The sequence below is a fragment of the Melopsittacus undulatus genome, chromosome 4, assembly GCF_012275295.1.
Source record: "Melopsittacus undulatus isolate bMelUnd1 chromosome 4, bMelUnd1.mat.Z, whole genome shotgun sequence".
NCBI lineage: Eukaryota > Metazoa > Chordata > Aves > Psittaciformes > Psittaculidae > Melopsittacus > Melopsittacus undulatus.
In genome coordinates this window covers 96,748,217-96,763,652 of record NC_047530.1, presented here as the reverse complement: position 1 = coordinate 96,763,652, position 15,436 = coordinate 96,748,217, and the positions used below count along the sequence as shown (strand labels likewise).

Below are 15,436 nucleotides of genomic sequence, written 5' to 3'. Positions count from 1 at the left end.
TATTCACATTATTTCATCTAGCCTCAAATCCTCTAAGCCACCTTCCAAGCATCCCTCTCGCATGCCACTGACATGGAGGCTGTTTGTCACCCTGTTTCCCTGGTGCAGTGATACTGGCCTTTGTTCCCACGTGCTCTGCCTCAGACACAACCCTGCACTGAAGTGCCTGGGTTTCCCAGCACTGATTAAGCAGTGGGAGGATGAAGGCAATGAAGTCAGAGTGAGTAATCCCCAGGCAGGAGCTGACATTTCACTCCACCTCCTGCATGCAGTGCCCACATTTCCTGCACATCGTGGGTTTCAGTAACAGAACTCCACTGTCAGAGCTCCTGGGAGACGCTGGTGAAGGCACTGTGGGAGATGTATGTGGTCCTGTCTTTCCACTTTGTCTACTGTAATATCAAGTATAATGTAATTAAAAGCACTGACCTTTATATGGCATCTTTGGGTTTCAAAGCCCAAATGTGCTGATATAATCATGACAAATTTCTTCACCTTGAGTAATTTTTCTCAGCTGCATAGACAGAAGTCATCTTTTCAGCTACAGACATACCATGATTTAAAGCTCTTTCTTGCTGTTATCAACAGCACAGCATCATTTTCCTGTCCTGGACTCCACGATGGCAGAAGCACAGGTGTAGGCTTTACTTTTTGCCCACTAGCCCATCCCACTCCCAGGCCATATTGAACACCCTTCTGTACATCCCCTCTGACCTGAGTAACATTCCCCCAAAAGTCTGTATCACCACTAGAGCAGAATGGCATGCAGGGGAACCCTGACAGGCTGAGGACAATCATACCACAGACATCAGTCAACTCAAATCTCAGCTGCAGCACCACCAGCAAAGCCACTCTGAAGCTGCTGCTTACTCCCTTACAGCCAAGAAAGGATGAGGCAGGGAGGCTGAACCTGTAGCAGCTGTGTTTTCACTTAAGAGCAAGGACACACTGGAAATGGATCAGATCAAGGCTCTGGATGTATGGTGGGGCTGAACAGGTGGGAAAGTTGGAAAGAAAAGGGGCTGGGGAAGGCCAGGTCTGAAGGATGTCCAGAGAATGACACTGTTGCTATATGAGGCAAAATCATGATGATTTGTGCTATAACAATGCTTACAAAATAACCAAAATCAGGAAGAAGGAAATAAAACACTGGCTCTAACAGTGCCTGTATGCAGCATGACACAGCTGTCCCCCTAACACACCCCATCCCATGCTGCTGCAGACTCACCTCTCAGCTCCTGCAGCTCCATGCTAAGGCTCTCAATATTGGAGTCACAGAAATCAAGGTTTTCCAGGGTCTCTGCTCTCACCAGCTCATCCTGCTGCCCCTCCAGCATCAGACTTAGCTCAGCACGGGTCTTGCCATAAGCCTCCAGGTCTCGTTCCACCTCTCTGATCCTTGTCAGCAGAATGGAGTGGGGGGAAGCTCTTCCTGCCCACGTCAAGTCCTCACGTCCCTCCTCCACCCGCTGCTCCTGGGCACTGGGCTGCAGCTGTGCAGGGGCCACATTCTTTCGTTGGTTGCTTGGAGGCCGGGGTGCAGGCCGTGAGGGCTTGACAGAGAAGGACAGAGACCTGCCTTTGGGCACCTGGGCACCCAGTGTGTGCACAGCAGTTGTTGCCAAGCTGCTGGGCCGAGGAGGAGGTGGCCGCAGGGCCTTCCTCCTCTCCGGCTGCCTGGTGAGGGGTGCAGATTCAGGAGACCCACGGACAATGTCCTTCTCAGAGCTGTAGTCCAAGATAGAGAAGTGGCGAGAGACCTTGTCCTGTTCAGCACTGGTACTCGACAGGCTCTTCTCAAACTGTGCCAGCTGCTCAGTCAGTTTGGAGTCAAGGTCTGTGCAGCCATCCCCCTGTGCTGCAAGTGGAGAGCATTCCAACGAGCTCCCAGCCCGTGTGTCCAGGCCCACCTGAGCACCTCCCAGGCTGGAGGAACAGGGTTTGGACTTCTCCTGTTGGCTGTCCAGACAATTGTCCAGGTCCTGGGCACTGCTCTGGCTCTCCTGGGGCTCAGATGCTGTCCAGTTATTAGGAGAAGTCACTTGGCTCCTGCAAGGATCCTGGGGAAAGCGGGGAGCTTTCAGGAGCACAGTGGGATGGTCTCCATCATGCTCAGGTAGGGTGTGAGTTTCTGAGTTTCCTGGGGAGGCTGAAACAGTACTTTCAGTCTCCAGCTCACCTGCTTGGTCAGGCTTGTTGCCTTGTTGGGGAGGCAGCTGAGCAGATGGGAGAAGGCCATTGACTGTCTTCGTATGGCCAAAGGGAATGGAGTCTGCTGTGCCTTTGGCATATGGTCCTTGGTGTCCTGTGCTGGGAAAGGCATCATGCTGTCTCAAGTCAGTGGCAAGAGGATCCCCTGATCTCCCTACCTGGTGAGTCAAAATGGTGTCAGGCTCGGGGTGTGCTGCTAAATCATCCTCCTTTTCCCTGCCATCCTTTCCTGGCAAAGGAAGAGATTCAGAGCAAGTATCTCCCAGGTCCTCATGGATGGTCACTCCACAGCTGCCCGCATCTTGGGGATCCTCAGCACCTGCCTTATCCCTGCAAGCCTCAGAGGCTTCTAGCCTCACAAATCGGTGTGGAAAGATGCCACGTTGACCCCTCAGCTCCCCTTCCAGCCATCCATCCTCCAGAACGCCTACAATTCGAATCCTGTCACCCACATCAAAATCCAATTCCTTGGACTCCAGCGCTTGGAACTGATAAAGGGCAACACCGTAAGTGCTCCCTGGCTTCTCCTCCTCCTTGGGTGGTGCTTCCACTGTCCCATTGGTGTCACAAGTCTCTGTGGGTTTTGGATCCACTGAGGTTCCTGATGCTCGCAGAGGAGTAAGCAGTTCCACAAAACCCTCTGGGAAGATGCCCCTATGGCCTCTGAGCTCACCTTCGAACCATCCAGGCTCTGGGATGCCAACAATGTTGATCACATCCCCTTCCCGGAAGTCCAATTCCTCCTCTAGCTGAGCAGACAAGTCCATTAGGGCCCGGGCTTGGCCCAGTGAGTAGGCAGGCACTTCCAGGAGAGCACTCTGGGACAGCTGACGGCTCTGAACCGAAAGGCATAACTCCCGCACACATGATGAAGGGAAAAAGCCCTTGGAACCCCAGCTGCTTCGGCCCTGGAGCCAGCTCGAGGCCAGGGACCCCCCCAGGATCACCAGGTCTCCTGCAGGGAATGAGACAAACCAGTTTAAAACTGTCCTCATGATTGCTTCCCACCTCTTATTCCTGTCTCCCCATGTCCCTCCTTTCTGTGGGTGAGGTCTCACACTCTGCACAGAGTGTACTGCATACTGAGGATGCACAAGAGAATAGAGCGGGAGTAAGGCATGAAGCATTGGCAGCCTCCTGCACGAGTCTAATATACACAGTTTTGGCTGCCAAACCATGAAGGTCCACCAAAGCTTTGATTTCTCCCCCAAATGCAAGTATAAGATTTGGGGACCTGAAGGCAGTTAAAAGGCAGCTTGAAGTTTACTATGATCAGAAAACTCCAATTTTTGGAGTTTCAAGAGTAATGATAGATCATGAGAAACTGGTACCAGTGCAGCAGAAGCCCAAAGGTCCATGGTGGATTTTATATGAACCATGTCATGACGTTATTATTCCTCTCTTCTGTCACTGTAGACAGGATGCTGTGACTGCATTCATGCTTCTGGAAGGCCAGGTGAGGGCTAAGAGGTGCCAAGCAAAAGAAGGGAATGCTGATTACCTCTTTGCAATGACAAGCTCCCTGGCTCTTGAGACGTGAAGTCACTGGTACAAACAAACAGTTTTTCTCCCTGCTTCAAAGGGGGAATATCCACAGGTTCCACAAAGCTGCTTGGAAACTGCCCTAAAATGAAAAGCAGTTGTCAGCAATGGGTTGTTCCTGTAACCCACCACCACTCCCTCCATCCTCCTTTCAGGCTTTGGGATCTATTAATCTCTTACTGAAGGAAAACACCCAGCTACCCAGGGCGCCTCAGCAGCATGGTGGAAAAGGAATGAGCCTGGGAGATGAGAATTCCTGAGGTTTTAAATGCTTAAGAGCTAACAGAAAACAAAAAGCTCTATGCCCTGGCTCACTCCAGGCAACCAACAGTCTGTGTTCATTACTGGGACTGTGCCACCAGCATGGAGTTTCTGGGAACAGACAATACTAGGTTTTCTCTGCTTTCATTGTTTGCTTAGCAGCTCATAGCCTGATGTAGACTGAGATCCAGTAGTGCTGGATAACAATCCACTGGGCACATTCACTTGGTGCTCCTCTCTCTGTAAGGCTTGGCTCCTGTACGGCCTCAGTGTGGAATTCAGGCCACTACACTCAGGATAACCTTGGCTACAAGTCACAGGCTCTGTCACAGCTTCAGCACCACTGAGGCTCCAGGGACCTTCCTTACTTTATCACCACTGTGCACCTATTTCACCGTGGCACTCATTGCTGGATGCTTAGCTATTCTGAACAGGCCATAGCCAGACAAGGCAGCACACACTTGCTGGCCATCACAAGATACCACTCAGCTACTAATCTCAGTCCTGGAAGCACAGGATATGGCAGAGCACACTGCAAAGGCTACTAAAAATGTCATTCCTGTCTTTTATGATTTGTGGCAAGGGGATTTGGTGCAGTACAGGCTAGTAACACTTCCAGCATTCACACCTAATGCTCCAATAGAGCATTCAGGTTATCCAATAAAGCCTGGAGACACCATATCCTAGACACCCAAAACGCTGCACTAGGCTTAGACAATTTGGCATCTGTTATCATTAACCTGGGGTGCAACCAGCAGCTACTGGCTTAATGGCTTTCTTCACAGTTTTAACCAACTCTACCTCTTTTTCCATATCTTAAGTTTCCTGCTCTGTAGATGGAAACAACCTAATGCTGTTTGAAAGGAAGTCATGGAGCTACATTAAGTATTCCCCAGAGTACTGAGTATCATTACTGGTAGGCTGCAGCACCTCCATAGCTACTCTCAACAGCACTTTTTTCAATTCCCTACAACTTTAGCTTAGAAAACTGGGCAGAAAACTACAACAGCTGTTCCAAGGGAAAGAAGGAATGCAAGTGGGTTTTGAGTTAAAGGTCACTAAAAACCATTTGGTTTGACTTCAGTGTGTTTCTTTATCTTTGAGCTACGACACACATCTGTTTATTATTCCTTAATAGCTTCATCTTCTTGAGAACAAGCGCATGAGTTATGCTGGGAGACAAAACTGTGGTGAAGTAGATACTGGTGATTTCTGCAGCAGTAATTTGTGCCCAGTGACTTCGGCAACAGCAGGATCAGCTACATGGAGCATATGAAATAAGTCTTCCTCTCCACTTTTGCTCCTGTTCATTTTTGTTTCAGCCAGGAGACAGCTTGCAGTTGTTAGCAGAGCCCAGACTGCTGCTGCAATAGCAGCCTCATCTCCATGACTGTTGATGAAACTCCAGTCCCACCTCATGCTGAAGACAAAGTCAGGCTTATGCTTTGAAATGCCTGGTTTTCATCTCCCTGAGAGCTCACACATCCTCTCACCATCAGTATTAAGATGAGAAAGAGCTGCTTAGACAGAAGACTACGAGACAAAGTGTTTCACTGAGAGCATTTTGCTGCTTAGGAAGTTTCCCATGCCCCTCCAAAAGTTTAACACTTGCACACTACTTCAGGCACTCAACTAATGATGGCAGCTTGTGCAGGAAAACACTTTAAAGCGGAAAGGAGGAAGTGGAGCCAAGTCAGAGAGCTTGGAGGGGCACATGCACTCTGTCACTGTGTCTCCCACTGACTTGACCTGACAAGGTCACTTGGATGTAGAGGCATTTCCACTCTGGGTGCATCTGTTTCCTCTCTCCCCTTCCACTGTCACAGCAGGTCAGTGCATAAACTAGCCAGGAAATGGGCTGTCTCATGACAGAGGACGGAGCAACTACTCTTGTAAAGCTCTCATCTCCTTGAGAACTGACCCTCCACTAATCTCTCTCTCAAAAAAACCTGAGCTGTACCAACAGTTGATACAAAGCTGGCAGGAGACCAATGATGGGCAACCTGCACCCTCAGTTCATGAAAGATTCTGTAAATTCAATCTGGTCCTGCACACCACTGGCCAAGGGAAGGTGTGCTCACAGAGTGGACATTAAGCTGGCACACCTGTAGATCTAGGTGCTGCATTTCCAGCTCTCACCTGTGACACCTTCCTTCTTGCCGAGGAGCCAGAACTCATCCACCACTGACAGCACCTCGATGACATCTCCCACAAAGAGGGGCAGCTCTTCAGAGACGCTGGGACAGAAATCAAAGACTGCTCGTACCACAGAACCAGCTTCCATTGCACAGGGTCTGAAGGTGGATCAGTACCTAAGGCTGAGACACAGCAAAAAGTTCGATGGCAGCCAGAAGCACATGAAATTATCACATATATATCCAGAAAGTAAAACCTTCCTGACTAAAAGAGGCAGGAACAGTGTGAGGGGGTCCTGTCCTGAGCTCCCTGAAACCCCTTGTCACACAAAGCATGCTGCAGGAGCAGAGGGTCTCAAGCAATGCAGCCCCCATGGTCTATCCTGCCTTGTCCAGCCCTCTGGCTGTCTCTGTCGGGACAAGTGTTTGTGCTACAGCGGAGAGAGAAGCAACAAGAAAATTGGAAGTCAATTCCTGTCAGGAAGGAAGCAAGAGAAGGGGAGGAAGCTCAGCACTTCCCTGACATGCAGTGCAGGGCCCTGAGCCTGCCAGGGCCGGGTAGGCAGACAGCACCACTCACTTGCACAGTCCCTCCATACATGCTCTGGTGGGATGGGCAGAAGTGTTCCCCTCACCGTGCCACTGCTCAGGGCCACAACAACTGTGTGCTGGAGCAGCATCACACTTCTGTCCAGCAAGAGAAGATGCACAAAGTTCACTCAGGCAAGCTCACCCCACCATCCTCTTCCCCACCGGTGAACTCTTCCCGTCCCTGCCTGGGCTCACCCAGCCTGGGCATCCTCAGACTTGGCTCAAAATGCCCCTTCTCCTTTCTATGTACCAGGCTCAGCCATCCCTTAGGAGGCCTCACCAGCACTTCTGGCAGAAACCAGGCTGAGATGAGGGTGCAAACCCTGCACAGGCTTAAATTCGCTCTGGCAGGGGGAAGGCAGGCAAAAATGTCCTCATCAAGGCCTATGTCCTGAATCCCCCCTTCCTCTGGAAGCAGCTGCTAAGCCAGCACACTTTTCTGTATTGTCTTTGCTTTGAACCAAGCAGTCTCATCATCAATGCAATACAACACACCAAGGCAGCAGCAGTCCCGCAGCTACAGTTGCTCCTTCCCCTCTTCCTGGATTACTTGGGAAAGAAACTAAAAGGTGCAGCCATCCAAGGCAACCAGGAACTCTAAGATTATTCCTCAACATCTGCACCTCAGACTGGTGCTTCCTGCTACAATCCCACTCAGAGCACCGCATTGCCAAACACCCCTCCAAGGCATTTTCAGAGCCCTGAGGTCAGGACATCAGCATCCTCTCCCCCCCACCCCTCCCGACACAGGCTGCTTTCCTTCCACATCACGAGCAGAGTCCCTGCTCCATCCAGTCGGACACAACTTCATTGGACTCAACCTTCTCCTCTCCCAAAGCACCTTTACATGCATAGTGAACATTCATCACCCTCCAAGTGCCGCCCAGCTGGTAACCCACATACTCAGCATGGCTTGTCAAACTGTCCTGTCCAGCTAACAGCAGTAAGAGCATGGTGACGACAGATGCCACCACCCACAGTGAGCACATAGGGCCCCTGGGGCCCCATTTCTTCATACAGGCACACAAAACCCACCTGAGCCCTCAGAGTTGGGAAGAGGGGAAGCTAACACAGAGAGGAGAAAAACATCCCTGCTAGCGAGGTGCAGCCAGCCTCCAGTGTGAGTGCTAGTGAGGGATCCAGCCAGGGAAAGGCTTCCTGCTGACAGGACCACTCTGTTTATCCAGTCCGACTCACCTCCTGGGAACAAAGCGGGTTTGTACTCGGCAGGAACAGCTTCCTCAGCACGTCCCTCCCCACCCCCAGCCGTACCCCTGCTGCCGCCAGCACGCTTGGCCCATCCACCCTCACTTTGGCCGGCTAGCCCTCACTCCTATTGCTCTCCACTGCCTTCCCCATAGCATGTGGGCTCCTTGGCTGTCCCTTTGTCACCAGCATTGTGCTGGCTGCACAAACAAAGAGCCCAATATCCAGCCGCCGACGGCACTTTGCCACCAAAAAGAGATGAATGGAGTGGAGTGAATCAGGAGCACAAAGAGCTGCAGTTCAGGGTAGCAGGAACCTACTGAGGCAGAAGGAGTAACAGTATTAAAAACATGACCGTGTGGAGCAGGAAAAAAGATGGAAGAGCTATCAATTAGCTTAGAAATACTGAAGACAAGGGAGGATCCCTGCACTGCTTGAGGTGGGGTGTTTGGGACATGATGCTGCATGCTCTGACCAGAATGGGCAAGCAGCAGCGACAGGCACAGCAGTAGCAGCCCCTTGCAGGCACCGGGGGCTGCTTCTCCACCCTGCAGAATGGCTGCCAACACTGCTCAGGTCCTAGGAATCCTTGCCATAGTCTGAACATGCAAACTTCACAGCTGCAGTGGACAAAGGGCAGGAGGAAATGGTGCAGGCAATATTTTTGGGATAGTTTCTCCAGGAATGCATGATGGCACAGCGCGATTCCTTGCATATCTTCTGTCAAAAGTGTAATGTAAGAGTGGGACGAGGAGTGCTAGGATTGCAGCATGTGTGCTGCAGACCAAACCTTGGCTTTGGTGCAATCACTGGGGCTGAGGATATGGCCCTCCCACTGCCCAGGGCTCAGATCCTGCACATGAAAACAGCAGTGTCACTTCCTTAACTCACCTGGAACTCTGGGGACTCATTAAAATGTACAAGATTTTCCAGTGAGACAACAGATCGAGAAGGTAAGGCAGGAATAAGGCAGTTATTCCACCATGTATACATTAGTTGCGGTTATAATAAAACACGGGCACTACCATATCCATGTGAAGAGCATTCCCTGAGACCCAGCCCGTGAGGTAAGAAAACATAAAGTTACTTCTGAAACTGGCAAAGAAAGAATCCCAACAAGCTCATGTTCCCTCAGCAGTACCAAGAAGAGCAGGATCACTTCCTGACAAGCCTAGACAGCATACCACTGTATTTGAAAGCAGTGAATAAGCCTTGTGAAGTTTGCTTGCTCCATAACATGAACTGAACACAAAATGTTATGTTTTCCAGGACCTTGGCCTTGTTTTACTCCATGGAGTGCTGCCTGCCAGAGTTTTCTCCAAATCCCCACCTAGAGAAGGAAGCCTCCCAGCATCTTCCACACTGGAAACTTACCGAGTCCAACTCTTCAGGCTTAATGATGGACCTGAGCTTCTCCCAGATCCACCCTGATCTGCTGAAAACAAACATTCAGCTACAGCTCACGCAGGGGCTCCAGCAGGAAAAGCAGAGCGCAGGGAGAGCCGGGCTCCGCCTGCGATCCCCAGTGAGTCAGGGCCCCTGACAGCTCGCCAAGCACCGTCCCCTCTCACCTCTAGGACGGGTGATCCCTGCCTGCCAGGGGGACAGAGGGAGGGAAAGCTCCTCCGCAGCTAAGCCAGCACTGGGACTTCAAGCTGGGGGAGGCCAGGCCTGGGAGTCGCCGTTCTCCGCCCCCGCCCAGCAGCAGACCCGCATCCAAACACAGCCTCACCCTGCAAGTATGAAGCAGGAGCGCACCCTGAGCTCGCCCCACTAAGAACACGCGGTCTCTACCTCGCTGCCTGGTCCTGCACAGACTAGGTAACGTGCTCCTGGCGCCCGCCTGCAGCCTGCCCGGTGCCAAGCGCAGGGCCTGACACAACCGCAGTGTGCAGCAAGGCAGAGAGTGGATTCCCCGGACATTAATCACTCCCCCCAGCCTGCCTGCATGCATGCTCAGCACACATTAACATGACCTCCATGGAAGACTGCCTAGTTCACTTCACCATTAGCTCTGGAGTGTGTCTGGTCCAGTGTGGGCTGATGAAAAAGGAGTGACCAGAATGAAACGATAGCTATTAACTCTGTTACAATACTGGTTTGAGGCCTTCAGCAGAGACTGGATCAAGCCACAAGTAGCCAAGAGAAGGCACTTGCACATTGACTTCTTGTATCTCTCCTGTCTTTTCGCAGCTGAAATTGTGCAGGGTAAGAAGTCTCAAATAATGGACTCACCGCCACAAATGGTCAGCCATTTGCTCAAAGTGCCATAATTTAGATGGAAGCAGACCTACTGAAAATGGTGATACAAATGTCCTTTTTGCATCTTTTTAATGGTAAGGGTCAGCAAATAAGTCTCTGATGAGTTTCTGTACCTCAGAAACAGGAGTTCTGCTGAAAGATGCTGAAGCAAGGATTTCAAGCACTTAAGAGATAAGGCAGAAACCTTTCCAGGCTGATTACAGAAACTATTAGCAGCCTTAGTAAAAGGAGAGACCCTGAGGGTTTGCAGACAGCTAAATCCCTGGTATGCTGAAAGCCATGATCAGACCATAGATAAAAAGCAGTAATGGATGAATGCCACAGAATTAGCAGCAAAACCCCTAAACTTCACAGGCACTAGAACCACTTGTCTCTCTCAAATTCTCAGCTTCTCACCCAAGAAGTGCTGTTAGAACCTGCTTGCATTGTAACTGAAAAACGAACATTTCACCAAACAGACCCAAAACGTGCAGTGTGGGCTTCCACGGGCACAGCTAGTTTGAACAAGAGGGACAAGTGGATTCTTGTGCAGCAGATGCCTAAATCTCTATAATAACCTTAAAGCCTGCCTGAGCAGCTGACCAGGAAGGAGATTCACAGAAATGTACAAAAGCCATGTCTGTTGCAGCATGATTAAAGAAAATAACATTAAAAATATTAAACAAATACTTCCAGTGATCTTTTTTAAAAATTAAAAAAAACTACATGCGTTTCACCTAGGTCTTTTCACACCTCCTTCTGCTCATTACAGCTCAATGCCTGCCAGAGACTGGCAGCTCCAGCTGCTGGTTTCAACAAGAGACCTGCTGCAGCTCTCACTACACTCTAGGCTGTAGAATCAGTACCTAACATGCAGTGGGAGGAAACCAGGAGCGATGCCTGGCTTCTCATGCCATTGTGTCAAGAACAGACACTTACTAGCTACATGCAGAGGCATTTCTACCTTCTTCCTCTGCTCTTCCCCATGGTCTCCAACAGCCCTCCTTCCCTCCTCCTTTCCCCACTGTATATGCACAGCCTGCACAGTACTCATCCACACTTCGAGGGTAGGACATTGCCTGCACACCGGAACACCCTGACTGCTCACACCAGCCTTCAGAGCCATTGCCACCCACAGTCACTCCCCCTGTTCAGAGCAGAACATGTTGCTCTGTAAGCTCCCAGAGGTTTCTGCTTGCCTGCACATTCCTGGGTGAGATAAACAATACCCTGCTGGAACCAGGCTGCATGGGCCATGGCTGGGATAGCAGGACTGTGGCTCACGCAAACTGCAGAGCTCACCCTATGAATCCAGACAGAATGGACAATGCAGCAAGCAGGGCAAAATCCCGACTAATGGTGTGGAGGAGAGGAGCCTTCTCCCACTGGCGAAATGCTGACTGCTGCAGCCTCTCATTAAGATGTTCTGCTTGTCTCAGCAGATCCCAAATAGCCCCCCCGCTGAGCTTCACACAGTGAAACACCAGATCTACTCTTCGGCACTCCATCTCCTAACCCCATATGGCTCCCAGAAGGAAGAGGAATCTCCTCACTTTAAAAAGAAAGATCTTCTTTTGCTTTGACTGTGACCAAAATCCATTGGAACTAATGCATTCAGGTTGGATCATCAAGCCCTCCAGAACCAGGACCACCAAAAATAAGGGCTGCTTAAGCAAGCTCTGGCCTCCCACCACATGCGGCAGTTTGGGGTATTTGCCACAGGAGCTCTGTCACATACCACACACATAATTCAAATCACTACTTCTTCTCTCCAGCTGCACCCTGGCTGTCACACTGTTCTCACCTGCTCTGCTGCAGGACATGGCTGAGGGCTGGCTGATGGCATTTGCGTGGGGTAAGTGTAGCTTGGGGAGGAAAGAAGAGGAGCTTGTGCTGGGCCAGACAGCAAGCAAATGAAAGTCATCTGGAAAATAGAGCACAGCATCAATTTTTAATGCGAAGCAGAACACCTTGCCACAACATGTGAGCAAGGATACTGTGATGGATATTTAATCTCTGGCACTGGGGACCTAAGCATGCAGAGGCCAGAACACCAGCTTAGGAGACAGTTTCCCAAATTCTGCATGGAGTGGCTGCACACACCCTACAGAGCCTGCTACCAAGTCCCGTCTTCTCCTACCCCAAGGCAAATGGTTGCCTCTCTTGCCATTTTTTTCAGATAGGCTGAAACAATACAACTTAGAATAAGGAACAGACAAAACCCCAAGAACACTTCTGCTGTGTGCTACTCCTGGCTGGGCTGCAGGGGGTAAGTAGTATACAATTACAAAACTAGTCATTACACCTTGAGTATGTATCCAAAACAGGCTGAACTGGGGCTACAACGACATTCCTTAACACTGGAACACTTGACTTTGCACCCTGAACAACAATTTTCAATGGGACAGAATCCCATTCTAATGCTTTGGTTGCTGGGCAGGGAGTCCAGAAATCTGGAAATTACTTAAGTTTGACTTGGAAGCTCTGCTCTTCGTTCCTGTTCTGCACTGCTTTTTATCTACAAAGAACCTAAATCCCCGGCAAGGACTTTGCTGATACCTCTTCCTTTCAGATTCCCCAGGTGCTCCTGAGAAAGCAGCAGATATTATACCTAAAGAAAGGTTCTAAAAATAAGACAAATCAAAAGCTGTGTCACTCAGAAGTGGGGTTGAGCAATCCTTAGAACTTGATTAGAAAAATACTTTTGCTGGAGGTCAAGGGGAAATTATCAGTTAAGGTAGTGAAGTGCTAAGATAAGAACAACTCAGGCTGTCCCACCCAAGCTCACATCACCACCATCACAAAGTCCTTCTGAACAATCACCCACTGCAGAGATGCCTCAACTGCACGCAGAACCCTGACACGTCACACAGCCACACTTCTCGTGATAGCTACCAGAGCCAGTGCTCTGCAGGGCTCGGAGTGTCGCTCCTTGCCTCTCTCCTACTGCTCAGTTCCTCCTGTGCCCTTTGCTCCCCTCCTGTCTCCCCCATGTTCACATCTCTCTAAAATGGCTATATGTTCATACTAGTTCCCAATACTGATGCTAAGCGAGCAGCTGGAGAGAGAACTGAAACCGTTGGCCTTCGCAGAGCAGAGGATTTAAAGAACAGAATGGCAGAAGCCAGCTCAGAGATGTGGGCATTATGAGTGCTAGGGAAGGCCTTCCAAATAAGCAGGACACATTTAGACACAATGCCCAGCACGGCTTGCAGCCAGAGGAGTGAGTCAAGATGAGGGGGATGATGGTGACGTCTTGTAGCACGGCAGAGATTGCATTTGGCAAAGCATCTGCAAAATCACAAATTTTGTATCCACAAACTCTTTCAAGCCTTTTGCAGAGGAAAAGACAGGACTGCAATGGAAGCAAAGGAGAGAAAGGCAGAGACAAGGGGAGAGAGCCTTCTCATAAGGGAAAGTTATAGAAACATTACAAACTTCAAAACAGATGTTAATATTTATGACATAACTACAGGCTTTCTAGGTACTACAGCAAGGAGAATGAGATGTGATAGGACAGAGGTGTGGGGAGTACCTCAGACAGAGCAGAGCTGTTTGAACACACACACACACACCCCGGGGCCAAATTGCATCAGGGGCAGAATCAACTGAGGAACTGTTCAGGGTCAGCAAAAGGGTCAGTATAGGAACAGCTGCAGCCTCTCAGGTGGTGCTGAGGGTAAGCCAAGCCTACATCCCATGGCAAGGCCTCTGGAGGTGGCACCTGCAGTTCACCACTCTTAAAGTACAAGGCAACAGTATCAGACTGGCAGCAACACAGAGGGATTTGCATTTGCTATGATGAGAAATGTGGAACTCCCCTATTTTTTCTTCCCAGGCTGGTACAAGCAGAGTGGATAGTCTTTGAGGAGCACCCGGGGAAGGCACAGCACTGCAGCGGGGAGCTTCTGCTGTGTTCAACCACCTGTGCCACCCTTCACCAGTGCTACTGCTCCAGGCTCACGGTGCCAGACCGTTCCAGGCTCAGATGTCCACATTTTCTACAGCACCAAAGTACTCCCCTGGAACCAGCTGTCCAGTCAATGTCAGCCACCACCAGCTGCACACCTGCCTCGTGGGTGACCACCGCCGGTACCACTGCTTGTACAAACCAAAAGCCAAAGGGATGCAACGTAGGAAGCAGACAGGCAGCTCTCACTGTATCCCGAAGTTGCTCCTTCCTGTGCCCGAAGCGTTCCTAGGGGAGCATGGGCACCATGGGACAGAGCCAGGGGTACAGCGAGCACCCAACTGGGCTCCGGTGCCACACACTGCCGCAGCCCGGCTGCTGGCACGAGGGGCGCGCACCCACCCGACCTAGCAGCGCCCAGCCAAGGCACTCGCCACCCGAGGGCCGGCCAGCACGGCCCAGGGCAGCCCCCAGGGCTGCCAGGACAGAGGGCGCCAGTATGGGATGAGAGAGCAGGAGGCGCCGGGTTGAGGCGGGAGCAGAGGCGGAGGCCGAGCCGCGGCGGGGGGACGGCGGAGGCACAGGCCAGGCGGCCGAGGGGACGCGCACGGCAGGGGGAGGCGGCAGGCCGGCCGGCCGGGGGGCAGCGGCGAAGCCGGACGACGGCAGGCAGTAGGCGCCCGGCTCCCCCCAGCCGCTCCGGCGGGTCCCTACCTTCTCCCGGCCCGCTCCGGGCGCCTCGGCCGCTCTGGCCCTGCGGGTCCCGCTCCCGCCTCCGCCCCCCCACGGCCGCCCAGCCCCGCCCGGGCCCCGGCCGGCCCGGCCCCCAGCGCCCGCCTGGCCTCGCAGGGCTCCGCCCGGCTGCCTCTGCACGGCCCGGCCAGACGGGCGCGGCGTGGCGGTGCTGGGAGGAGGAGCTGCTCCACGGGGCCGGGCCCGCAGCGTGAGGGACTCCGGGGCTGGGTGACATAGGGACATCCCCCTTGGCCCCACGGTGTGAGGCAGTTCCCCCAGTGGTCCACGGGAGCATCCCGACGTGGGACACGTTGCCCAGCGTGGGGTGCAGCCATTCCGGTAGCCAGCAGGCCGGGCACAGCACCCATGGTAGGGTGCTTGCAGAGCACCCAGGAGTTTGGTGTGGAGCAAGACAGGCAGCTGCCTCTTCCACTTCTGCCTGACAAAGCGAGGCTGCCTCGCAGACACGAGCAGCACCGGGGCTCTCCTTTCCCGCTGTAGCCTTCTCCTGAGTGTTTCTCTGTGCCTTGTGGGCTGACAGCTGACAAGTGGGACTGTGCTGTCCATCTGGTGCAGTCTCAGTTTTGCTGCTAGGAGCTGCCTT

The 15,436-nt window shown here is 51.9% G+C and overlaps 1 protein-coding gene across 3 annotated transcripts in view; it reads right to left on the bottom strand.

Moving 5' to 3' along the window:
- Positions 1 to 14,871, bottom strand: part of DNMBP (dynamin binding protein) — a 34,474-nt gene extending 19,603 nt beyond the window's left edge. For all 3 annotated transcript variants that reach the window (XM_034061992.1, XM_034061994.1, XM_034061993.1), the window contains exons 1-4: positions 14,812 to 14,871; positions 6,154 to 6,332; positions 3,713 to 3,835; positions 1,229 to 3,166 (exon numbers count right to left, since the gene is read on the bottom strand). In XM_034061992.1, the coding sequence (XP_033917883.1) occupies positions 1,229 to 3,166; positions 3,713 to 3,835; positions 6,154 to 6,298 (2,206 nt within the window). In that variant the 5' untranslated portion in view covers positions 6,299 to 6,332; positions 14,812 to 14,871. The remainder of the gene's footprint in view (positions 1 to 1,228; positions 3,167 to 3,712; positions 3,836 to 6,153; positions 6,333 to 14,811) is intronic.
- Positions 14,872 to 15,436: the final 565 nt, after the last annotated feature.